The sequence below is a fragment of the Sinohyriopsis cumingii genome, chromosome 2 (genome assembly GCF_028554795.1).
Source record: "Sinohyriopsis cumingii isolate HCF-2022 chromosome 2, ASM2855479v2, whole genome shotgun sequence".
Taxonomy (NCBI): Eukaryota; Metazoa; Mollusca; class Bivalvia; order Unionida; family Unionidae; genus Sinohyriopsis; species Sinohyriopsis cumingii.
In genome coordinates, this window is record NC_142962.1 from 36977686 (window position 1) to 37005244 (window position 27559).

Genomic DNA, 27559 nt, shown 5'->3' on the forward strand with positions numbered 1-27559 from the left:
TTTAAATCCCATTTCAATTATATATAAAAATAAGATCTCTATCCCTCATACCGCTCTGTTTTCCCTCTTGTAAATTAAGTAACATCTAAGTTTGGAGGGAAAGGCAAGTGGCACATAAGTTATGTCAATGCACAACAAGGAAAATGAAAATCCATCTAAAACCACTTCTGTTTACAAAAAAAAGGTTGGGGCCAAAACCGAGATCATAAATCGACCCAATAGAATCCTTAAAATCATTTCAATTTTTTGTTCTTGATTCAGGACATTAGTCAAAATATGTCCTATTTTTTTTTTGTTTCAGATTGCATTTCCAAAGCATACAAACTAAAGAATGTTGGAATGAAACTAAAGATTTTCCAAGATTGCATTTTCAGAGCATACAAGCTAATGAAGTTTGAAATCAAGTTAGACGTTTTTTTGTAATGGAGGTTGTTTATTCCATTCTTTTACTAAAACAGTAACATTAGTTAACCCCCAGTTTATGTAATATAAAGACGTAAAATTATTATTATCAGTAGTAGTAGTAGTAGTAGCAGTTATTGTGTTTAAAATTGGGTTTTAGGTTTAACACAGCTTTTTAGCACACGAGTCTATACATGGCACTGAATTTCATTTCTGTAATAATGATTTGTAAAAAAAATGTATTCATCAATATCTTATCATTGTGTCAGTAGTCTGAGAGTCACATAGGTACATCATAATTTATCGTGTGTGGTGAGACGGCAGTCATTTTTAAAATGGTCAACTGTAAAACTCAAAATAGTAAAATTTTCAGTGTGTTAAGTCAGTTAGATTTTATTAGTCTTTTCTTACAAACAGAGATATTTATTTTTATTTAGAAAAATAATCATGGAAAGATAAAGGCGAACACATTATTATTTGCATCATAGGAGAATCCTTTGCAAATAGAATGCTACCTATCAGGAATTTTTTAAAGTAATTTTAAGAGAATTGATTTGCTAAATTAATTGTAACAGTGCATGATCTCATTCTGGACCCCTTTTCTTTTCTGAAATGGAATTGGTGTAAAACAAGCTTTTCTTTTGTCATTGTGCTGGCACTTAACTTCCACTCACATTTCCCTGCGAAATAGGATCAATGTTTACTAACAAACCGAACAGGTCTAGACTGAGAGCAAATCCTTTTTTTGGTAAATTTCCTGTCTGTCACAATTTTGTAGTGAGTACATTTAATACATACCCATCATATACCTACACTATCCTTCCCATGGTTAGAAAAGATGATGAAATAGAAAGGTGGTCTTGCAGACATTATGGTTATCTATTTCTTTGACAATGATAAAAAAATGGTTCTTTAGTACTGATAGAAAAAAAGGACATTGCTGTTGTGGTGGTCTTAATAATTATAATAATAATAATGAATCCCTCCCTCTCTCTCACAACCACCCGTTTCAGGAGTGTGATTAATCAAGTACTCTGCACACAACATGAACAATTAATAGTAATCATGATCTCTTTTGGTCTGTGTTAGGTAGATTAGATGATGTAAAACTAAAGTTCATGTACATTAAGAAAACAAGATAACAGATAGATGGATAGACTGACCGACATCATAACTACACCTTTTTATGGACATTTGGTTGGTTGGTTTCATTTCAACAGCATCTTGAACAAGTCTAACTTAAGCTGAAGAAATAGAAGCTAAGTGCCTTTCCCCAAGAACAGAATGAAATGAGACAAGTGATTCAGACAGTCCTGGCCTGATAACCATAATCGTCACCCATGGATAATAGGTCTGTTGCTCTACCAAGTTAGCCATTAAAGCTCCTTAATTGGTAGTGTGTACTCTCAACGGCTTGAGATATATATATACACACAAACACAAGTACTATGAGTAAATGATAACTTAGAATATAATTATTAACAAAAATCATGACTTGTCATCACCAAGTTTTATCTTTCTTTCTATCAAGTGTCAGAGATATTGTGATTGACTCTGCTAATCCTGCCATCCACCAGTCTGTTATGCTAAGACCTACCACAGAACTGGACAACAATTCAAGAGACCTAATAAATACTTCCCTAGCGATGTAAATGACCATGACAGATTTCTCTGTAGTACAACCTCTCCTTCCACCCCAGGAAGTGGTAAAGGTCAAATACTGTGCAAAAGTGCAATCACTGCCACAATTTTGAACATTTATAAATGAAAATTAGTACATGCCACAGACAACTATGAAAAATTGAGTTTTCAGACAGGTTTATAATTTTTGCCTTTAGGATTATGGATATTCCCAAGGAGGTAGGGCTTGTGTGAAATACAATGTTAAAAGGTTTAAGGAGACTAATTGGTGTATCAAATGAGAAATTATGATGTGGAAACTATAATAAAGAATTTACAGCCAGATCCCTTGATCAGCTTTGGGGGCCTGTGAGCAGGATCAAATCAATAAATATGTATTTTAAAAAAAGCAATTCCTGCCCCCCACCACCAAAACAGACTTACATTTGTATATATAATAAACCAGAGTAGATACCAAATCAGGCAGGCTTTAGGATTTGATGCTAGGGTTGTGTTCTATGGTGGGGGATGGAACTACAGCAAACCAAAATGTTTTAGATGAAAATTCACACAATTTGGTGAAAATTTCTCCTTATTGTAGCTATGACAGGCAAATAAATGTGACTCTTGGGTCATAACCTGGAAACTATTGAGAATCCCACCCTATAATCACTTTATAAACTTACTGGGCACAGAAAGGCGAATTCCGATATTCAACTGACATTGACCTGTGTGTTCATCCTTATCTCTTAGTACTTAGCCCTAAGGGTACTATATATTTAAGGATTGAGGAAAAACAGGTGAGCATGGACAATGTGATATACAAACACAACAGGGACTGGAATTTGCTAACTGATAAGGGAAAGCAAAGAAACAAATATGAATAAACAGTTTTTCAGAATTTTTCATAATTTATTTCGTACATCTCTCTCACAGCAAAATTAAACAAGTTCTTGGCTCTCCAGTCTGATACATTTATAAAAATGGTCCAATCCATTGATGAAAAAAAATATGGTGCTTGTTCTAACCAATAATTATATCAATTATAAGATGGTGCTTGGTTTAACCAATACTTACAGATTAACTTTCAAAGAAATATTAACTAACTTTAGAATACTGATCTATGAAGAAGTTGCCTATAAAAAAAGAATGGCTGTGATATAGGAACTCTTCTCTTTACCTCGATAAGATAGCTTCTGAACAGAAACTGGCCCACTCAACTGCAGCAGTTTAAGCCAATATTAATGACATTTGATTAGTTAACCACTAGTCCAACTTAAAGTTTAGACATTAAAATGGTAAGATTTTACAATGAAGTCCAGGCTAAACTTTCTTGGTGATATCAAGGTCTGGTCCCTATTTCATCCACAATTTTGAAGGGTTAAGTCTGGACTCAGCAAATCTGTGGAATTGAATTTAAGTGACACTAAAAATTTTATTCAGTTAGAGTGCTGGATTCCAAACTTAAGTTTCAGTTCAGACTGAAGTTCTGTTGGTGAAAAATCAGTTAAGGTATCTTAGAGAATAATATATATCAATCTTCGAAAATAAATGTCCTGCCTTACTTAAGTTCAGTTTTTTTTCTAGTCAGTACCTTTTGGTATAAAATGGCAAACAAGCTAGACAAATATTGTTCCTTGGTGCTGTACAATTATTCTGACATGATACAGACTAAACTTGGAACCTACTCTTTCACCAACTTTCAAGGTGGCACATTTTTTTCTTAAATTTCCAAGTAAATGGAGACATCAATTGCTCTTGGATGAAAATCAGTTAAACTCCACTGTCCCTTTAAAATAAATTCTGGGGTGATTTAAACCTTACCTTTTAAGTTTGTTATAACACCTAGCTGATAATATATTATTGTTTAAATATATTAAACCAGCCTTAATTAAAAACTTTACAGAAATGTAATTTAACAACATGATACTAGAGTTAAATGCCACGCTGATGGCCACATTTCTCATAAAATTTGAAGCAACTGTGTATTAGTAAATAAATTGACAGAGCAAGTCCAAGCTCAAACAGTTCTCTAATAATAAAGTTATACACATTCATGCTTTCTTTTCAGTAAATTAAATGGCTTCAGATGATCCCAACCGAATGCCAGATTCTCATCCATTAAAAATACACCACACACTGCTGATAGCTTCTTCACTCTCTGTTTGCCTTTACAATAGTATTCCTGAAAAAAAAGTAAATATGACATCAATTTAATTCAAATTTAAATGCAACATGATTTCATGTGCAACCTAATCATGCACCTAGAGAAAAGCAATTTTTAAATATGTATTTTTAAAAATAATTTAAATCCAGCCTATATCGATTACAAAATGCACAAATTGATTCAAGAACATTTATTTAAAGGTTTTATCTAATATTCAATAACACTTTCTTTTGCAATTTCAGCTGCATGTGTTCATCTATACATGAACCCTGTATACCCAGATACATCAACAAGTATATCACAATTTGGGTAACGAGTCCAACAAGGTCTAAATGTGTACTATTACTTCAAAATTTACTAATGTCAGTTTATTTTATTTTTCTACACATAACATATTGATTTCAAACGCAGTCTTCTTGTATATTTCTTGTATTAAAATAATTGACATAATGATTCATGACGTAATTGTCTACTGCAAGTATTCTAAGAGAATTTTTTCTTACAAAATGTTAAACTACAAAACATTATTTTTAAGTAAAACATTATTTTAAACCAACAAAACCAGTGTATTTCTTTACCAAGCCAAATGTGGCATGGTCACCAGAAATCTAAAATGATTCAATCTATCTGGGACTCTTGTGATAGTGCTACAGTTACAAAGCACAATGGAAATTACTGAAGTTTCATGTCTGTATATCAAAGAAAAGTGCAGAAAAAGGTGAAGAAATTAATCAATGACCTAGATGATAAAATCTTGACTGTGATACATGATATGCAGTCATAAAAGTGCAAGTATACCATGGTTTATCCATGCACCCTCAAACAGCCTTTTAAGATATACAAAATAAACAAAAGCATCCATAAAATACACTGTATATATCATTGACCTTAACACTGAAGACAGGACCCCAAATGTGCTACATTAACAAATACAGCAAGTTTAATCCCTAAATCTCATATGGCTCTGTTACAGAATGGAAACAAAAATATCAAAGAAAACGTAAAATACTGACCCATGACCTTAAAGATAGGACCACCAGTGCAGTATGCAACACACCTATTAATTATGATTTATAAGTAAACCAAGTTTTATCTCTTAATCTCAAATGGCTCTTAAACTATAGAGAGGAAAGGAAAGGGTGATACAAAAGTAAAAGTACTGACCTATGACCTTGAAGATGTGACCACAATGAAGTACATGAGAAACTTTCTGACAAAAATGTACAAAATATATTAAGTTTCATCCCTAAAGCTGAAACAGGTCAAAACTTATGGAGATGGAAGAAAAGTGTGCTGAGAAAACCCTGAACTCCTGACCAGTGACCTTGACCTTGGAGATAGGACCACCAATATAATGCATAACACACAACTAATTAAAATATATATAAGTTTCATCCATAAAACTCTAAGAACTCTGAAGTTATAAGTCAGAAGGGAAAGTGTGAGTTAAATGTTTAGTTCTGACCTGATCATAAAGATATGATTCCTAATGTGGTAGGCAACATACCTTGTAATGATGATGCATAAGTGTACCAAGTTTCATCCCTTAATCTAAAACATTATAGAACAGAATAGAAATGGGGAGGGAAAACTTTATATAAGGAGGCATGATCCATCCTTCAAAATAAGACCCCCAATATGAAACACATCTTCTAATGATTATATAAAAGTAAAAGAAGTTTCATCCCCAAATCTCCAACATCTCTGAAGTTATAGTGGAATGGAAACTTAAGATACTAAACAGTTACCTTGACCATGAAGATAAGAATCCTAATAAGGTACATGAGACACCTTTAAATTAGAATATCAAATTTAATTCTTGTATCTCAATGTCTATCAAGTTATCGAGTGAAAATGAGAATGTTAGGAAACATGAAATATTGAGCTTTGACCTTGATGATAATTAGGTCCAAGATGCATCTTCTAATGATGAAGTACACGAAGTTTCATCCCTTAATATCAAATGACTTTAAAGCTAAAGAAAAGAAACAAACCTTATGAATGGATAAAGGACTAAATGTAGATCCTGTGTCCCCCATTTTTTCATGAAAAGGCAGGGAACAATAATTGCACAGCAGTATAAATTCTGTGATATAAATTGACCTAAGGTAACAAGGTTCTACACGGTGCAATTTCTCACCTGTTTTCATCCCTCCCTATATGTTACAAACATTTCAAAAACCTTAACATTAAGTCTAACTTTGTTAGTGCAGCCACTGTAACTGCTCAAGTTTGTTTTCCTATGATCTGTAACTGATAGCATAGGAATGTAAACAAATGGCAAAATAATCAATGAAATAAACCATACTTCTGCAAATTTCCAATTTTGAAAAATCTGTAACTCTTGTGATTTTGAAATATTCCCATGTGTCTGGTTTCAAAATTTGATTATTCTGCAACAACATTGCAAACATCATGTAAATTAAACCAAAACTGAAATTAACATATGTATAGCAGCTTTGACACCTAATTTTTGGACAGGAAAAGCTATTTGTAAAGGTACAAAAACAGGCAATGAAGGCTTGTCTACTTAGTTTGCAGCCTCCTTATCCTTTTTACAATTAATGGAAATAAATTATGCATGGGAGTATACATACGTGAACCCCTTGTTTCCACTTAGCACAATGTAGGGTGTTTTTTCTTGTATTTGCTTCTCTTTGAGTAAGGCAACAGTGTTAAGAGGGGTGTCTGTAGAGCTCATCTGTTTCATCAGCTGTAATCAAAATTGTAAGAATTGTCATCATTATTACAAGTGGTGCTGCCTTGTAGATTGAAACAGTACACTTTACAAATATTTCTTTAATTATTATAATTTTCTCCTATAGTAGCAGATTAGTAACAAATAAAGAGGATATTTGCTTGAAATTTGTGAATAGCAGATATATTTCATCGAACGGGTGAAATATATCTATCATTCACTTGTAGCAAGCAAGATTGCTCCGGTGGCCTAACTGGTTTGAGCATTCACCTTGGATACAGGAGGTTGCGGGTTCAAACCCTCGCCGAATCATACCAAGGACTTAGAAAAATGGTACACTTGGCACTCAACATTAAGAGGTTAGTGTTAGGACTGGTTGGCCTGGTGTCATGATATTGTGTCTGCAGCATGATGTGCCAGTATTAGACATCACTATAAATGCCTCAATGCAGACATTATAGTTATAAGACTTAAAAATTGATAAAGCTATGTTATAAATCCAAATCACAATCACAAACATACACTTGTAGCAAGCAAATTTTCTTTTTATGTTATGCTCAAATGTATCTATCAATATAACAGACTGATGTAGCAGATTTCTTACTAGATCCCACAAGGTGTCAGCAGTTTACCGTTTATGTTCTGCTGTTTTGTGAATATTCACACAGAAATAAAATATTTATGTGTTTCTTCTTCTCAACTTAAAGTAAAAAAAAAAAAAAAAAAAAAAACGACTAATCTTGTTGGATTTGAACTTGGTTCATCTTCAGTGGGAAACAGAGATACCTACCACTTGACAATGCAAGCATCGATCAAATCACTTTAAATTTCTTGGTCCTAATGTTATCAATGTCTATTGATGGGCAATGAGAAAATATGATATCATTTCACTCCAATGAATTATCATGATTATTTCCCTAAGAAAATCCAGTAATTCATGGTCTAGCATAAAATCAGACAAAATCAACCTTTAAAATTACCCAATTAAAATTATTTCGTGAATTAGCACAGCACATTTTATGAACCAGAAGAAGCCTGGATAAATCAGTAGATGTAAACTTCCATCTCACTTTACTTGTATCCAATATGATCCCAGTTCCAGCAGATGTAGGAACAGTTACTTTATTAAGAAACCTGGAATTTGATAATTCCATATCTGATTTGTAGAAATGGCCATTTTCCAAATTAAACAGCAATTACTATCATGTTTCTTGGATGCAGTCCTTGCTGCCAATATCATTGCAATATCATATCATCAGGGTGAGAAAAAAAACCAGTTCAAAATAATTTTTAAGTGATCATGGTGAAAATCTATGAAAATAATGTACATGAAGTTTGGAAATGCTCATGCTTACAGAAAAATTTAGTTCCAATCCAAAAGTCAATTGTTTCTACAAATGTGGTTTGCTCCAACTAGAACTGTACCCAGGTACCTGCCTGTTGATAATAACCCATGTAATAAAATAAGTACTATTTTTATACCGCTATGTGACCTATAATTGAATTCATAGATTTATCATATAAAAGGACTTAAGTAATATGGATTTTAGTGGATTTAATTAGAACAAACTGAAAGTAAAATTTTGTCACATATTCCACTCAGTAATACAAGTATATTTTACGTCTATGTCATATTTACCTTTCCATCCAGTTGGGCTTTTTATTATTGCAAAATGCAACTCTCACAGACAACAAGTCACCCCTTCAGACATATCTGACATGAAAATACACCCTGACTACTACACTTCGAACAACTGAAAAAATACGCTTTTGTAATCCAATCATGCCACCATCAACCTACAGTAAAGCACTACAGGTTTGTACACATTTAATACAATTTCTCTTTGATTGGATACCTGGGTAACTGATGATGATCTTTAAGATCTACAGGTACCTGGCAGATGTCTACTCAAATTTTCACAGTTTCTGTGCCACCATATTGTGGAGGTAGAGTGTTTAGATGATATGAAAGTATCAGTGGATTTAAGAATGTCACATAGTGTCACGAGGTAAGTTTGTGTTCACTACAGTGCAATATACACTACAGCTAAAAATGCTGTTCATAAAATATTTTCATAAAATTAAGAAAATTTACACTAAAGATTGAGCTGTGTTTACTTATAATTCACATGCACCTTATTCATCAACCCAAGAAGATTTCTAAACCTAGTGAAAGTAAAAAAATGATGCTATGATCACTGAAACTATCACTTGCACATTTTTTTTTTTAAATCTGGTCTGAAATTTAAAACCATTTATTCCTAAATTAGCCACAGCATCAGGATGACTAGTAGGTAAATAGCTTGCGATGTTCAGAATGGAATACTGTAATCATGAGTTTCAACAGATTTACAATGTACATGAAGCCATTTTAAACAAAATGAAATTCAGAGATTGGGGCCTGTCTCTAATGGCAGCCAACAGTGACAGTGATAATAAGACAGCTTCAAGTGATTCATTTCACAGAATTACAAAATAATTTGCATTCAAGTGTGGTGCATATGTAATTCACTGTCTCCTTAATACTATATCAATAAAACAAAATCCGACTTTTCCCTTTAAGTTATTAAATCAGTATGAGCAATAACTTTCTAGTTAGCATATACATGTTTTTATATGGCTTTATTTCTGCACTTTAGTAATATTTTTCCCCATCTGTACAATTGTTTTATTTTAAACATTTTTAATGATTTAATTCAGGCAAGTGCACGCTAAGGCCTGTGAACTGGTTTTTATCTGATTATTTATATCCATACAGTTTGACTTTAAAAATCTCCTATCCAGACCATGCACTGAAGAAAAGTTGCAAAAACTTGATTTTTTTTTACCTCTAAAAAAAGAACATCTTCACCACTTTTTCAGTCATAATAATGAAAGTTCAGCATCATTTTAAGTTAATACCATTGAAGAGGTAATATTTATCATACATAAATATTCATAAAAGTTGTTAAAATGTGTTTTGGAAGTAATAAGTAGCATAGACGTAATATTTTGCAAGTATATATTGCAGCCAAGTTCATCTAGCACATTCCCACTGGCAATGATGAATGACTGTAACAGGTGCATCAAAACACACTATGTGTATTAATCTTCTGGACAAGATATTTGGGGAAAATGTTATTTTTCAGCTGCACACCATGAATAATGCTCAACCAACTAATATATTATATATGAAGTCAACCAATGTGACATGTTGAAATGTGGGGTGGCTGGCAGTTTTGCAATATACAATCCACATTGAAAATACATCTTTGAAAGCTCTACAAACATAGCAATACTGACTCATAGTCTGATCATATGTCTTCATTCAGCCACCTGACTGTTGCATGGGATAACATATCTAAAATTAGTTCAAGCTTATCAGCACAAGACTGGCTAGCAACAACATTATGTCCTAGCAGAGGAAAACTGTAAACATTATACTGGACACATCAAGTAGCCAGAGAAGGATGCATTATGTACCTTTATACCACATTTAATCAAACTGATTATAAATTATCTGGAAAGCAAGTCATTATTTTTTAATTTCTGACAAATTGGATGAATGGTGGTTGATAAGGGGAAAGGACACATAAAGTACTCTCTCCAATTTATTCCACATTAAATTAAACCATCTTTAATTCTTTATCACACTCTACTTTGTCAATCATCTTGATCTACTACAGATTTTGAGAAAGATCTTTTATAGAATACAAGGACAATTTTGCCATATACTACAAATCAGAAAATGTATTGACAAAGAAGACATTACTTACCGATTCCTCTTCTAATTTCTTTGCTCGCTTTTCTGTTTTCTTTTTCCCTGAGCCTTTGCCATGGAATCTATGTGAAAGTTGCCTGAAGGCTTCCTTTTCACTTAGCATACGACCTGTATCATCATTATAATTTAACTTGATCTCAGGTTTGTATCCCTCCTTCTCCTTAAATTCCACCAGAGCCCCACCAATGTGGCGTTCCCTCCTCTTGTACTTCTCATCTAGGTCACTGGAAAACATAGATTGAGCAAATATTTAATTTTACTAATGTATTTACTTCTGTAAGGCATCCAAATTTGCTACACTTCAACTCATTAGTATTGGGAATGTGGTTCATATTTAAATATTGGTGATTAGTTTATTAAAACTAATTAGTTTAACTAATTAATTAATAACTGACTAGTTTATTAAAAATAACCAACTATTTTAATTGGCTAAGAATATTTTCTGCATTTTTTCAACAAAAATTTCCTGTTCGCACACTTCAATATTGCTGTGTACCCCATAAAGCCAAATGGTTTACTGACATATTGGTTGCCTGCTCTGTTATAGGTATTTGGATCATTCTAACAGTGTAATCCAAATTTAACCTGATGCTTGTATTTATATACTTTACATTTCCTGAAAAGTTTTTCTCAAAAGGCAAAGAATGTTTTTGTGTATTTGCTATTGGCAAAGTTTTTCAGGATTGCTTAACCTTATATTGAATGCTCATTTTGCTTTAGTGTCTAAGGCTGAACAATAAAAACAACACATTGCAAAAATCAAAGTAGATGAATTTCTGCTGGATTCCTAAGTAAATACACAACTGTAGTTCAACAAATACAGAATAACAGTATTCATGCGTGTTAAGCCATTCATTTAAAAAAAGAACCCTCATTTTTGTCTACTTAAAACTGAAATTTGGAGTCATAATGTGAATGATTGCACAATGAAACAACTTTTCCATTTGGTCTGGAATGGAGAATTTTGTTTTTCTGTCAATCCAACTAAATTTTACTTATCCAGTTGTAATGGACTGGATTTGTTGGGTTGATTCCATATGATCTACATGTGGCTGGAGGGACTGGATTTGTTGGGTTGATTCCATATGATCTACATGTGGCTGGAGGGACTGGATTTGTTGGGTTGATTCCATATGATCTACATGTGGCTGGAGGGAATGGATTTGTTGGGTTGATTCCATATGATCTACATGTGGCTGGAGGGACTGGATTTGTTGGGTTAATTCCATATGATCTACATGTGGCTGGAGGGACTGGATTTGTTGGGTTAATTCCATATGATCTACAAGTGGCTGGAGGGACTGGCATTAATGCACCTGCATATGTATTTCTGTTCTGTCACTGATGTTTGAGATCATAAGGCGGGAGTGAATCTGGCGAGATTCTCTCATGCAGGTCAGTGCCAAACAAATATACATGAAACTTTTTGGTGAAAATGGAAATTGATGTTAGCCATACCTTATGGAAATATAAATATCCTTTGAACAATGTTGAAAAAGAAAAAACAAACTTTTTTAGGTACTATCACTGCCACATATATCTCATGTTACTCTCAACAGTATGAATCATATGTCACTTTCCTCACTTAAATAGGCACACTGGCAAGTCGAGCATTTTGTTTTAGTGAAAGCAGCCATATTTTATGGCGATCATCAGCAAACATGAAAGTCCTCTATGTCTGGATGCTTTTTGTGAAATTTGGTCAAATTTTGTTGAGTGTCGTTAGAGAAGAGGCTGTTTAAAGTTTTTTCTGTTTATTACAACAGAGGACATTAATATGAAAATGATGAAACTGAACAATTTTGGTTCAAAATACAAAGATCAGCTTCTGATCAATTAATTAATTATGTCTTTTAAGTGTTATCACAGAAAAAAACAAATTAGTGATACTCTGAATGTGTTTATTTTTAAGGACATCAATTGTTGTGGTTTGGCGGAAAATGACCTTTTCTTGATACGTCAATTCTGGAATGGGTCATATTATTTCTAGATAAGAATAACTTTTTGTTTTACATAGTACAGCTTGTGGCTACCATGATCCACGAAAAAACTGGTACTCCAATAAAAATAACAAATTCACAATAAAACAAAAACATGATAAAAACAAACATCAAATTCAAACAATTGCTTTAACTCAAATTTTGATGGAGGAAAGTAGAAGTATAGCTTGAATGAAATTTTTCTGATATTATTTCCTAGGACAAATCTAGTTTCAATCAATAAAATTATCTGACATTGGATAGCTTGATGGACATGGACAATATAATATGCTTCATGTTTTTAAAAATCTATTCAAATCATCTACAAATGACCATCATATTTTATGAAACTTATTGTGTAATATGTCTCTATTAACAAGCTAGCCTGGGGTATGCTGGTATACTCTTAGAAGCAAATTAAGCAAATTAACATGCCCTGCTGCAGGTGAGGAATAAAAAGCTATGTAAAAAAACTCACTCATATCTCTTGTCTTCTATAGAATAATTCTGAGCCAACATGTATGTGTTCTTGATGCCAGGTGTTTTTTTCTCCAGTTCTTTCTGCATGTATCCTGTTCATGTTGAATAAAACATTAGAAAAGAGAAACCCATATAAAAGTAATATATAAAACCTGACATTATTCAATCTGCCATTAATAACATTTATTGCTGATAAAACTATTTAGCCCAAACTTGAGATGAAAATATGGGCTGTTCCAGTCAAACATTTTGGGACCCAGGGAAGGCACATTCAAACTGCCATCCCTGGCTACCATCATGTATTTTTAAACTGAATAGCCCTAAGTAAAATGGTCTAAATATATGGATATATCATTATCTTAACAGTTCAAAGATATGGGTCATCAAAACTATGATTTAATACAAATCATGTTTCTATAGTGGATTTGATCTTCTTCTCTCAACCTATGATAAGATTCAAGTTATTTTTGCATTATAACTGAATGCAAACATTTGTTTAAAATATTTTTTTCATGCACTTTCATCACTAAGATATAAAACACTATTCACACCAGATCTGTAAACAATTTAGTTGAAAATCAACGTCATTTTAAAGAAATGTAGCCAGCGAATTAAGGAAATATAATTCAGTTGTGAATCATTGGTAATTATTGTGTTGTGACAGCTGTGGCAGCAATGCATTCTGTTAGGAATAGTTTATGCAGGTAACATGCAAGACCTGAAAAATTTGAATTGCCTTGCATCATAAAATAAACAGTATGATATTTTATATCTTTAGGGTGGTTCCATTTAAACATATACTGCACCCAGGGAAGGCAGCTTTTTAAAAATATATTTGACTAATTACTCAAAGAGTACATATGAAAACAATACAAAATTCTAAATTGAATCTACAGGTGACTACTATGTTGAAAGTCCTTGTGTCCCATGTAGGTTTTACCAGAACAGCCCATATGGAATTTCTTTTATATTTGTCAATATGTTGCTCAAAATAATGTACTTGGAGAAATAACCATCAAAACTATTTTTTCATAACAGTTACATAAGAAATGGATTTTGTCATCATTAAAGATATAACAACTTAAAAATAAAACTGATTAGCATTGCAATTATGTTTGACAATTCATTTATGTTGAAGATCATAGATCTTGTCCCCTGTACTAACTCCTTAGTTCCCTAATTTAGGTTACCTGTTACTCAGGAAACGTAATTGCTGTGGAAACGTACTATTCTGGGATGGTACTGAGAAATTAAATAGAAAGTATTAGCATTTTCTAGGTTGGAGCAATGCTTTCTTAGTTTTTACCCACAAATTCTGATCTTTATTGTGAGACTCATTACACCACACCAATACTTATCTTATTCCAGTGTAAAATACAGTACAGTCATCATTATTCCTTTGTAAAATACAGTACAGTCATCATTATTCCGGTATAAAATACAGTAGTCATCATTATTTCTGTGTAAAATACAGTACAGTCATCATTATTTGTGTAAAATACAGTACAGTTATCATTATTCTGGTGTAAAATACAGTACAGTCATCATTATTCCAGTAAAAAATACAGTACAGTCATCGTTATTCCAGTGTAAAATACAGTACAGTCATCATTATTCCGGTGTAAAATACAGTACAGTCATCATAGATTGAACATTTTCCATGCATGCATCGTGGATGGATGGTGGGTATACACGCAGAAGATTAACAGAAAGATGTATATACACAAAAAGGGAAAATATCAAGCATACAATGGACGTAATGCATAAAAATCAATGCACATCCCTACATTCCAGCATTGATTCTAGTGTCCTCATTCCTGTAGCCGCAATGAATGTGAGTTGTGTGAATTAGATTTTTAATGTAGCTTTAACAATTTTTCAGTCATATCACTATGATGTCTGCAGTGAGGCAGGTTATAGTGATGTCAACCACTGGTGCATCATGCTGCAGACATTTAGCATGATGTCCCACCCAGTCACACTATTCTGACACCAGACTGACCAGTCCTAACACTAGCCTCTTAATGCTGATTGCTTATTGAGGCAGCTGTTAATACCAATTTATAAGTCTTTGATATGACTCAGCCAGGGTCAAACACCTGGTCTCCTGCAACTGAGGAAGATGCTCTAACCACTAGTCCACCAGAACGGTTTGTTTGTAAAGAAAAGTAATTCAGAAAACATAGATATTTAGTAAACAAATGCTGGTAGATAATGAGTGTAAAGTTAAAAAAGAAAAAGATCTGGAATGGAAAATTCATTGGTGCAGCTCATTTCTGGTTGACCAGATACTCAAACATATTAATGTTTTCATGAGTTGAAGGTATGCTAAAATTTTCATTGGAATAATGAAAGTGTCCAATGAAATACAATAGTAAAGAGCAGACCACAAAGTAAAGGTGGCAAAACTATTGAAACAAATAAGATTAACTCATTTTTGTAACATTGTACATGTATTATTTACTATTATTTTCCTTTGTCACTCTGAAATGTTGCATGTTTCTCAAATCTGGAGGGTAGGTAAGGCAGTGTGCCCAGGACTTGGACCCTATGTTCAACAATGAATATGACAGTGTAAGTTGTGTGACTTGACAATTTAATAGAGTCCTCTCTCTGAGAGGTACCCAAGAAGATATACTTTTTGCCAGGTCAAAGGTTTTGTCCCCTAAGGGTTACATTTCTTTTATTCTGCCCAGAAATTGTGAATTTTCTCTACACACAGAGCCAGCAAAGTTTAACACAACCAAGGTGAATTTTCTCTATAGCTGATACCAGCAAACTATAACTGATATAAATGACACCATAAAGATATTTGGTATATATTATACACGAATATCAGTAACTTATTGTAAATAAATCTGATTTTATCCACCAGCAGGATAAAACAGACCAGAACAAGTTCAGGATACTCCAGTCCAGTGGGTAAGTGTAATTGAGTCCATCCGATGTACTGTATATACTCATATTTAAGTCATGTTCAACTGCAGACCTTGACCAAATAAACACATTAAATTCAAGACCTTGACCAAATAAACACATTAAACTTAAGACCTTAGTTCCTTTCCTGTTTACTCCCTCTGAAATAGAATCCCATCACCAACATGGGAACTGTCAAAGGCATTTTATTTTGTGAGCATGTTAGACAAGCATCATAAAATAAAGATCAAACAACTTCAAAATTTGGAATTGACATTCTACAGTACCTTTTTTGACAGCAAGTTGTAGGGCTGCCCCTACTCCTTGGTTAACTACAGGTTCATCATCAAGAACTGGTTTTTCTTCTCCCTGAAAAGAACCCAAATTTAATGCATTTTTCTGGATACATGGTATACTGCAATCTAATGCTTTTTATCTTTGCAGAAATTTAAAATCTGGAAACTCTGATGTTGAACTTTGTGAGTGTCCTCTCCAATTATGTTATTATATACTGCAAAATTAAATTTTTCAAAAATTGTGACCATTCCATAATTTCACCAAGATGTCTAAAACTTTAATTCATAAGCTTAGTCAAATTTAAGTCAGACTAAAACATTCTCCAATTTGTTTGCTGGATTCTAGTTCTGAATGGCAACAAACCTATAGCATGAATCAGATTTTTAAATTTAGGATATACAGAAAATTCTTTGTAAACATTTGTTTTAAAAATCATGTAAGTTCCATCCTTTGCCATACAGTGCCCCTGCCAATCATTATTAATTTTAAAATGTGGATATCTGTAAATAATGTTTCATTACAGTTTATGTTCTAATTTTACCCTTTGACAAATATAACATTTTCAAGCATGTCTCTAATAAAAATGCTGCACATTTTATGCTTTGTGATGCTTTTTTATGTGCTCAAATTATCCAGCTACCTTTCTTAATGAGTAACATCTTCACATTTTCTTGTGTCCAGCTACCTCCCCATATAATTAACATTTCCATAATTCCATGTGTCCAGCCACCTCTCTTAATTATTCATTTTTCCATACTGTCCTGTGTACAGCTACCTCCCAATATTATTAACTTTTCATTACTGCCCTGTTCCGAGCTACCTCCCCCCATAATTAACATTTCCGTAATTCCATAACCAGTTACCTCCTTTAATGACTAACATCTCCATACTTCCCTGTGTCAAGCTACCTCCCTTAAGGATCAACTTTTCCATACCTCCCTTTTTCTGCTACCTCCCCATATGATTAACTTTTGTCAGGTCACTTGAGGTGTATTATTCATACCGAATGCAGCATTGATCAACCAGAATTTAGGAAATAAGTTATAAAAATCTGTTAAAATAGAAAGCATTTTATTCCAATGACCTTGGTACTAAATAACCCACTCGTGTTAATGTGTCATAAAACACCAAACCAAAATATTAACCTGTAAAATCTACTTAACAATCCATTCAGTTTTGATGATTGTGCAGTAAATCTTATGAAATACATTTTGGGGGAAAATTTAATTTTGGTAATACCAAATCGTAATTTCATAAATCTCAAGTTCATGAATATGCAAAAGTAGGAATTGTTTACGTGAATGATTTAAAGGGGAATTTGGAGCCTATTTTGTCCAGAACAGCATCATAGTGAAAGGTGTTGTAATGAAAGGAGAACAGTTATATATTTTACTAAGACATGAAAGTCAATAGCCTGAAAATTTACCTCAATAGTAACTGGTGTTTCATCAATCTCCACCTCATTCCAGCCTGTGTTTTTCTCCTCTTCTTCTTCTTGTCGTCTCCTCTGTTCTATCAATTCCTGCTCAAAGTCCTGAAAAATCAACAAGCTGCACATAAAAACAGTATTCTGTGAACAGTCCAGCATGTGTGACAGCCATAAAGAACTACTGCTTTAGTAAGTACTACATGTCATTTTGTTTAAACAATCATAGGCAAGATAAAAATAATGCAAAACCTCTAATTCCTACCAACCTTTATGCAAGACCAAACTACAACAAGCCCCAAAAATGGGCCTCATGTTGCTCATCTTCTAAGTTTTCTCATGTACCCACATTGGTCGAGCCTGTGACTCGAACCCACACAGACAGAGGTGAGATGGCAGTGATCCTCGACGGTGAGTACTTTAAACCACTAGGCCACTTTGGGCCCCAAATCTGGGAGAAGGAAATTACTTGACTAATGATCAACATCAATTGTATAAATTTGGAAGCCATTTATGTCAGAATTCTCCATGCAAAATTTGGCTCAGACTGGTACAATATTTCTTGAAAATAATTCCTGTCTTTAGACAACCAAATATCATAATTTCAAATCTGAAAATCCTTCATGTCAGCCCATGCAAAATATGGTTGCAATTAGTCAAGTAGTTCTTGACAAAAGTCATCTGAAATTCTTTACTATTTACAGTACTGGTGACCATATTTAATGATAGATTAGCATGAATTATTTCAAACTGAAAGGATCTGCCGTGGTTTGGAGAGGAAGTTGTTGGATGATTCTTGTGAAATTTTGTCCTAATTGATCTAGCTGTTGCTGAGAAGTTGAAAAGAGTGACTGTTATGGCTGGATGCTGCACAGTGGATGAAAAGCCATAACATTAGCTCACTTGACTTACAACCAGGGGAGTTAATAACAACCAAACAGATTCACTCTTATTCAGACCTGGAGATATTATATTTAAGTAATCATTATTACTTGTAATTAATGATTTATTTTTAAATAATTACAGTTAATTGATAATCTGGCATTTTATAATACAATTAAGTGCAATTTAGTCATAAAGAATCAAACACCATGTAACTGATATTACAGACATTATATAGAAATATATGTGACTTTATAACGACACCTGACTGACAGTAGTTAAAAAGTAATTTATTAAAATGTACAATAACTAAATATATTGACTTTCCTCTCTCCCACTGTAACTGAATTGATTACATGTGTAATTTACTGGTGCTAGATATGTTCCAATTATTTCAATTTCTGACCACTTTCTTTCAGTCTAATGAACTGATAAGTTTACAATACTTCCATTAAACTGAAAAGCTCAAAAATCAGCTTTTGGAAGTTAATGTGCAAATCTGTCAAAGCTGGTAAAAAGATGTTAACATTCAGCTCTAAAAAGAAATTGCACGGAAACAATTTGTGGAGTAAAATATTTTTCAGCATTATTTAACTGCTTTTAATACATTAGGAGTATAGCTATTACCTTGCAAATGCAAGCTTGTTTTTAGAAACAAAAGTTCTATGATTTGCCTCTCCATCGTGATTTTCCCTTGGATAGAGGGACTGGTGCCAAATGTCAGTTACTACTGTAGTGTATTACAAATTCATGTTTTAATGTAAGTGACAGCAGACGGGGGAATGTGCCTATATTAATTATCAATTAAGTACCATTAAAGAAACAGACTTTACTTTTTTTTAAATGTTTTTTCTTTAGATATTTTATCTGATCATAACACATTTGAGGACAGACAAACTATGGAGGAAGTTACACTCTCTTAACCTGAAGAATCTTGGTTTTCCCTAATGTACATTAAGCAACTTGAAATCTCATGATTGATATGGGGTTGAGTTAGAATACAGATATGCCTCAATGTGGCTTGTAGAAAAATTTTCCTCCCCAAAATACAGCTAAGTAGTGAAGTAGAGTGACCAGATCATTTATAAGCTTTTGGATGACATGGGATGGTAGCTTGTTGTGCAATTGCTAGAGGTCCCACCAGCACAAAATGAGGACTTTAGATAAAAGGTCTTGGAGATAAAGGCTAAAGAAAGCCTTAACTCTCTCCATCACATGGCTTGGATACTGTTGAGTCAGATGACAGTTTCACTTTAAGTCTGTCCTAATGTACCACTGCACTAACCTCATCATCTGATATATACAAGATGGCAATCATCCTAAATTAGTTCCTATTAAATGAAGAGGATAACCCTTTCTATTCAGGAAAACACGAGCAGAAACACTGCCACTTCTTCATAAGTGGTTGAAAAAGAAAACAATATCTCCCTCTTCTTATCAGCTCAGGTCACATGGTTCCCATCGACTGGGTCCTGTAGATGCCTAGGTAGTGAAGGGTCCAGTGAAGATAGGGATTTCAAAGAGAATAGTATCCATGAACAGGAGCCTTTTCTTGGAAGGGAAAACAGAGATGTTGAGCAAACATGACATGTCATGGCAGAACTGTCAAGGCAGCTGACAACAAAACTGACAAGACACGTATCTGCTGCAGCTAGATAGGAAGCAGGTTTGTAAGTCAATGAAGATCTAGACATTGGTTCACAAAAATGCTTTATTCAACCATGTCTGAGTGCATGGAAGGGTTCCCTTTCTGGTGAAAGGCCTAAGCCTTTGGACACAACAGTAAAAGATCAAAAAAGTCTTTATTCTGGTCTATATTCTCCCTTCCTGATGTTTAAACATGCTTAGGATTGTGAAGTGGCTGCCCTTAAAAGATATTTGAGAAAACTTTCTATTTGGAGAACTCAGAAGAAGTTAGCAAACTGTGATACAAAGGCTTGAGGGAATGTGTTTCTGCTCATACCACTGAGAGAAAAACTCTTAAATTCCCCATGTTTTAATAAATTGTGGGTCTCCTTGCAAGAGTAAATCTGTACAAGACTTGTTCTGAGAAACTTTTTCTTCTGAGGGCTGTTTGATGTGAGCCAAGTGTGCTGGTTCAGCATCTTGAGGTATGGACAGAGAACCTGCATTCACAATTGTTTGAGAAGGTAAGATTTCCATGGGAATCTCATTGTTAAGTTCAATAAATCATTCATCCATGATTTTCCTACCCAATTTAGAAGATCAATTGGGCCTAGACAGCATTTCAAATCACTCACTTTCTGTAAAACTGGGACAACAGAGAAGAGAGAGAACACCATCTGCTACATGACTGTTTAGGTTAAAGGAAAACAGGTCAAAGGCAATGGTGCTGACTGGTCTGGATTTCTTATCTGGGAGTGGAGAGACAAAGGGATAAAGCTTTTGCATTATGTTTCATCATAGAAGGTTTATGAGATGTCAACTCCAAAACGTGCAACTTCAATTTAAGACCGAGGGCAATAAGAACAAGGTAAAAAGCTGAATCCAACAGAATGAGTTTCCTGGTACAGTCAGCCTGCTGTTGTGGATTTATTGGTGATGACACCATCTGAGAAAATCCAAAACCAGGAGCAGAGGTCTGTGAACTTGTTTCACCCTTGCTCTCTGATGTACTATCAATGATATTGAAAATAATGCACTTTTCTTACTGTCCAAATAATTCATGTACAAACCATGGTAGATATCATGTTCTTAATCGGAGTAAAGTATTAACAAAATCAACTGATTAAAGTCCAGCAAGTCTCAATCATCACTAGAAATTCATCAATGAACATTATCCTGATTATCATAATATTGGCACACTGCTGACTGGAGTAAGTTCCATGACTTATATTGTTTCATAACAACATAATATATAACCAAGCTGATATACATCTATTGATATTATCCTACTCCAGAAAATCTGAGATATAATCCATATTTTCCTTTCAAAATGCTTAAAGTGATATCTATAATACAAATCTTAACATAGCAATGATTGCCCTATATATGTAAATAAGCCAAATCATTCAGACTGGTTAAAAAAAATTTTATATTACACCATAATTTATCATCATACTCTAAGTAGAAAGGCAGAGCTGACAACATCCAAAATGATGTTATCAAGGGGAAATCTGCCACTGAATAAAACTGAAACAAAAGTTTCCAAAACTCACATCTCAAAGATATTAAGCCCCTTATTTAAAATAAAGCTGACCCAGTTTTTTTCTACTAGAAAATAATAAAAAATAACCCACATAGATGTTTAAACAATTTAATATCACACAATTTATTCCACTTGACTGAGAAAGTAAATGGTTTACAACATGTCCTCAGGTATATCACACTGAAATCACAAGTTGTGGAACTCATCACGTTTTATTGCTGCCCATAATCTATGCTTTAATAATATAGGTAATAAAAGCAGTTTCAGTCCGATGGTCATCTATCCAAACACATTATTTTGAGTATGGTTAAAACATTCCGTATTTTACAATACAACTTGAATGTCCAAGTTTTTCATCAGCTTGGTATCCAGAAATGAATTTTTTCTGGTACTATTTAAAAATGTTTTTTTTCAAAATGTGTCCTGAAAATCGGAAGAAACATATACTTAGATTTATTATGGTAATCACAACTGCTGATTGGTTGTAAAGAATGAAATTGTGAATGCCTTTCTGGACTGCATCTCCTGTCATAAATTAAAGGCATGCACTATGGCCTTCATCTTCAGGTGATGAATGTATGAGTGCTCCTGAGAGGGAAAGATCCCACTCACTTCCAGGAAGGAGTACAGTAGGTGGGAACCCCAACGTGTCATTCTAGTATACGTGCAGGTCTTTGACTTACAATGGTTGCTTCTGCATTGGGATGCCTGCTGTAGGACAAATGAGATCATCCCATTTACAGAAATGGGACAGAATATAGCTTAAAACTAGATCACTAGTCTTGAGGGCACAAAGCAGCTTCAACCGGGACAGAAGGATCATCTGCAGGGGTCTTATGAACATGCAGCCCAAAAGGGGAATCCATCGTCTTATCGAGGAGACCCATTGGAAGCAGCAATTCCCAGAAACATTAAATTCTCTGAGCGAATGACAGACACCCTTTCACCAAGAGCAGCAGACTCAGCTCAAGAAGGTTTAGAACTACATGACTTAAATGACTGGATTATTCTGTTACCACATGAGCCATAAAAATAGTCGACTCCCAAGCATGAGTATCAGCATGGTTCTCAACAAAAAATTTTAGGTGATGTTCACATTGCTGGAAAAAAGTGAAACAAGCAACTGCTATGTGATAAGAAAGGACTACCAGTTCATACCTACAAAGGCTGGCAGTTCTAGGCCCACAACTGCCTTATTCAAATGGTGCAACTGCAGTGAGAAAGGTCAGCAACTGTGTCTTGCAGCATGTTAAAATTGTTAGCTGTTGTTGGTGCAAAAGAAAAGTCATGTTGCCACTAGAATCTTGAAATGGCCTTTCAAAGCAATGATGTCAGCAACTTACCAAACTGTGGTAGATGCTTGAGTAATGGCTGGTCTTTTGTGACTAAGAGATCAATGGATGCATGAATTGGTAAGAGGTGGATAGAAAGCAGAAGCAGAAAGACATCTTATTGTTCTCCAATGTCTGCACTTGACTGACTTCTTTGTAATTAAACAAATATATAAATTGTTCAAACAGGTGATCTTACATTACTGAGACGACTAAAGAAGTGTGTAAGAAACCTAAATTCAAGTACACTATACATAGCAGCTATTAAAATAGGGAAAATGAATTTTGCCAGACTAGACAATACCAGCTTCTGAAAGTGCAATGAATGAATTACCAAATATATAAAATGTAAAAAGAAGTTATTGGCACTTTCTTATACAACTTACCTCTGAAGTTCAAGAAGTGAAAATGACCAAGTAGAGCTAGCAATTTTTTGAAAGGTGCACATCTGTAGAAAGGCCAAGCTGTATACTCTATAACCCCATAGTACACCCATCAATCATACACCAAAACAAAGGGAATTAAAGATTCTTTGAATTATACCTAAGATATACAAGGTCTTTTTTAAATAGCCAGTATAACCAGTGAGGAAAGCCGGGGAAATTCTTTTTCTTTAAAATCCTAACCCTATGCAAAATACGAAACTGTAGAGCACCACCATATGGATTTTGGTAGGGTCTCAAAAAATAGTGTATTTCCTAGCACAAGTATACACTGGCATATGGTCAGAATTTAGTGTTAAACCCACTAACCCACTCCTGAATTTTGAATAAGGTGGGCAAATTACTTTAAGCGCATTTTGTAGGGATTTCCACCAGATTGGGCAAATTACTTTTAGCACATTTTGTAGGGCTGGATTTGTGAGGTACTGGTTATAATTTCTTATGTCTTATGATCAAGTAAAGTATTTGAAGAAATGTATTTTTAAAAAAAATTTATCCCTGATAATAAAGATAAGTCAACAAAAGTTCTACATTGAATATATGATAACCATTTTTTTACATACCAAAAGTTCATCTCTCTCCATTTCATCTCTATTTCCAGACTGTCCATATGTGGGAATTTCACCAAGAGCACGGCAAAACTCGGCAGTGGAATTCAACACAATACTTGCACCTTTTCCAAGGTCTTGGGACATATCTTTTTCTTCTTGTTTTAACAACATCCTTTCTACAACCTATAAAACAGAAGCCATGTGTAACAATTGCGATGCATGGGCAGTTATAACTATAAATGTATGTACATACCATTTCTGAAAATCATTCCAAATAATTTTTAAACAGCTTTATTTTCTGATGTATATTAAATGCAAAACTGGGACAGATTCTTGGAATATTTTTTTCATCATTATTCAGGTCTACAATTATGGTCTCAAATACATTTAGCAAACATTCTTTTCTTTGTGGGGTTGATAATGTGGAGCTGGAACCATGATGCATCATGTAATCCACTGCAATTGCATCTTTCCTTGAAATGCCTGTCATTACAAATTGCTTTGGGCAAGAATCTTGCAAAGGAACATTTTTTATTTTAATATTGCATTCCAATCAATACGCAAATACCAGGAAGTATCAACTGAAATTTTACCATTCGAGTCAGGAGATCCACCATGGCAAATTAACCAACTATTTCATCAAATATGAATGCAATAACAAGAGTAATGTCTACTCAGAAGACCCTGGTGTGTCTGTTTTAGCAGTGGTGATCTTTATCCATTTATTTGATCAAATCAAGTACCTACCTTTTCTGGTGCAGGTGTATCTTTCTTCTGTTTCATCTTCCTGGCTTTATGAAGGGCTGACTGCAACTCATCTTCTATCTCCTCTTCCTCCACAGGCAGCCCAGTAAGGTCTTCAATGGGACCATCAAGGTCATCATCTGTGAATCAGAATTACGTATAAATAAATAAATGTCCCCAACTCTTTTTTTTTAAAGAAAGGAAAAACAAAGTGTGGATAATAATTCTGCCTATTAAAGATACGGATCACTGCCATCTCCCTTCTGCCTGCGTGGGTTCGAGTCTCGGATTCAGCCAATGTCAGTATGTGAGAAAGCTTGCCAGTAGCTTCTCGTGGGTCGGTGGTTCTTTCCGGGTTTTCCCGGGTTCTTCCTCCACCATTAATACTGGCCGCCATGTATAGCCTATCGTGCGCTGAAAAATGTCGTTAAACACTACAACAACAACAACAACAACAAGCCTATTAAAGAGTGCTTATGCGCATACTTTAAACCTGTTTTACATGTTAGAGGTCTAGGGAAAAGTCTGCTAAGTTCCAGATTAGACGTCTAAAATTGTGGTTCATTCAGGTAGTCTGGAGAAGAGTTTACAGTACCTAGATAACAGCACAATCAACATTAGGAAAGATCGTTAAGTGGTCAACCAAGACCATAAGTAATCATTAAGCAGAATAATGTTCTAAATCGCTGGTTTTCTTTAACATTTTGATACTGTTAGAATATTATTTTATTTATATAAATTTTAGCCAGGTGTATATGGTTAGTCCTTCTCTCTTGTGAGAGTAAGCGAAAGACAGTTCCAAAGTAATTTATAAAGCATACATTCATAATCAGCTATTTGAAAACAACTAAGTTAAACCAACCAACCAAACTCAGCATTCCCTGCCTAATAATACTTTTGCTAATGGAAGGTCATATGAAGGGTATATGTGAATTTTTGAATATTATAACATTTTTGTTTCAATAAATCTAACACAGATTGAAAGACAAAATAATTTTCTATAAAATGATCTGCATCTGCACATAAGATGTTGGATACCTGCTGGTATGTGACATAACAAAGGTAAATGACTGTGACATAAAAATGTCATAAAAGAAGAACAATTCCACTACTGAGCAAAAAGCATACTATAAAGGTTTGTGCAAGATAGACCCCACATTTTATTGTTGGCTGATCAAAAGAAGATTCAGGTTTAAATCACCAACAGCTATGTATTTAGCATTTGTTAACAACATTATATAGTTAAGACTGCCTTACAATCTTCACCATCTAATGTCTGTCTGATGTCTGCCACATCTACAGGTTCTTTTTTGATTGCAAGGTCAAGGCCTGGGATTGATGAAGGGGTGGTGTACTCTGTTGGCAGTTTCCCATGATCTCCTGGGGGCAAGATATATGTTCCATCCTCCTCCATTGGCTCTTCCTTCATTCTTCCCCTACCTCTAGCCCTACATAAAAAAGTATTAATTTTAACATAATCAGAAGAGTCTCATGCAGTTTATGATGAAGTTTTATTAACCTGATATTATATAGCCTAATGAGTACAGCTTTATATCCCCATGCTTCAGTGACCAGAAGGGATACTGACATTCCCTCATGCATTAGTCTATTACAATGTTCATAAGTACTTCTCCTCCCAGATCACTTGAAAGATTTTATTTTAATCTTGTGGGATAGTTATCACACACACACACACACACACACATAGTGGGATTTTAATTTTTCTGGATAATATTTTGGGAAAATATCTTTAAAACATTGTTGTAAAAAAAACCCAAATATTTTGAGAATTCAACCTGTTATTATGTAGTTAGTGTAGATATGGCTAAAGTTTTGATTTTCTTCCTTAGACAAACAATATTTTATATCTACAAAACATTTTCTGAAAAAAGGTTAATTCTGAAAATTTAGCTTGTCAGCACTTCTTCTAAACTGCTTGCAGCATTTTATTTAAACTTTGTTGATTACACATGTACACCACTCCCCCGATAACTTGCGAAATGAATCATAATGATGGATCAGATGTGGTTTCCATTTTTCAAACCAAAAAATATAATAAAACTGGCCATTAATTGTTGAATGTAAGAAAAATCAACATAAAAATTTGTAATTGAAACACTGCTATATCACTCATTTTATCATTGAAAACTGCAGATGGTACCCAGATATTTAAATCAATATTGTTCAATTTTGTACTTTTAATAAGACTGTCATATATTCAGTAAATTTTCTTTCCAAACCAAATCTCAGTACATTGTAAATAACAGTATTCCAAGAAATTTTGATCAATAAAAATGTCACTATCACCTACTAGTGGCAACATTTTAATAAATAAATTCCAATTAAATAAGTTTTGTCAAAATAATTTGTGCTCTATTTATGTTTTAATTCTGTTGGAATTGAACCATCTTAAGTGCATTATGCCCTCTTGTATTCAAACATAAAAGATGTCAGTCTGCCATCATAGCTACACTTTGTCTCTTTTTTAACAAAAGGAATCTTCTTGTCTGTGCAAAAAACAGTTACATAATACAATGTTTTGCAGGTACATAACAAGGCACACATGTATGTGATGTGCTGAAACCTCCTGGAGTTGTGGTTATCTTGAAAAAAATGGTAATTTATATTTAAAATCAAACAATTTCATTACAAAAAAGCTGTTTATTGACAGCTATTCATAATATGATTCTGGAA

General features: G+C 33.9%; 1 protein-coding gene across 2 annotated transcripts in view; it reads right to left on the reverse strand.

Annotated features, from left to right (window-relative positions):
- Positions 1-2913: 2913 nt before the first annotated feature.
- Positions 2914-27559, reverse strand: part of LOC149804650 (U4/U6.U5 tri-snRNP-associated protein 1-like) — a 71974-nt gene continuing 47328 nt past the window's right edge. The window contains exons 13-21 of one of the 2 annotated variants that reach the window (XM_089942841.1): positions 26132-26313; positions 24869-25005; positions 24134-24304; positions 17746-17853; positions 16310-16391; positions 13105-13198; positions 10643-10871; positions 6787-6902; positions 2914-4207 (exon numbers count right to left, since the gene is read on the reverse strand). In XM_089942841.1, coding sequence (XP_089798967.1) covers positions 4177-4207; positions 6787-6902; positions 10643-10871; positions 13105-13198; positions 16310-16391; positions 17746-17853; positions 24134-24304; positions 24869-25005; positions 26132-26313 — 1150 coding nt within the window. In that variant the 3' untranslated portion in view covers positions 2914-4176. Of the gene's footprint in view, positions 4208-6786; positions 6903-10642; positions 10872-13104; positions 13199-16309; positions 16392-17745; positions 17854-24133; positions 24305-24868; positions 25006-26122; positions 26314-27559 lie in introns of both variants that reach the window. The other variant, XM_089942833.1, reaches the window with a different exon arrangement.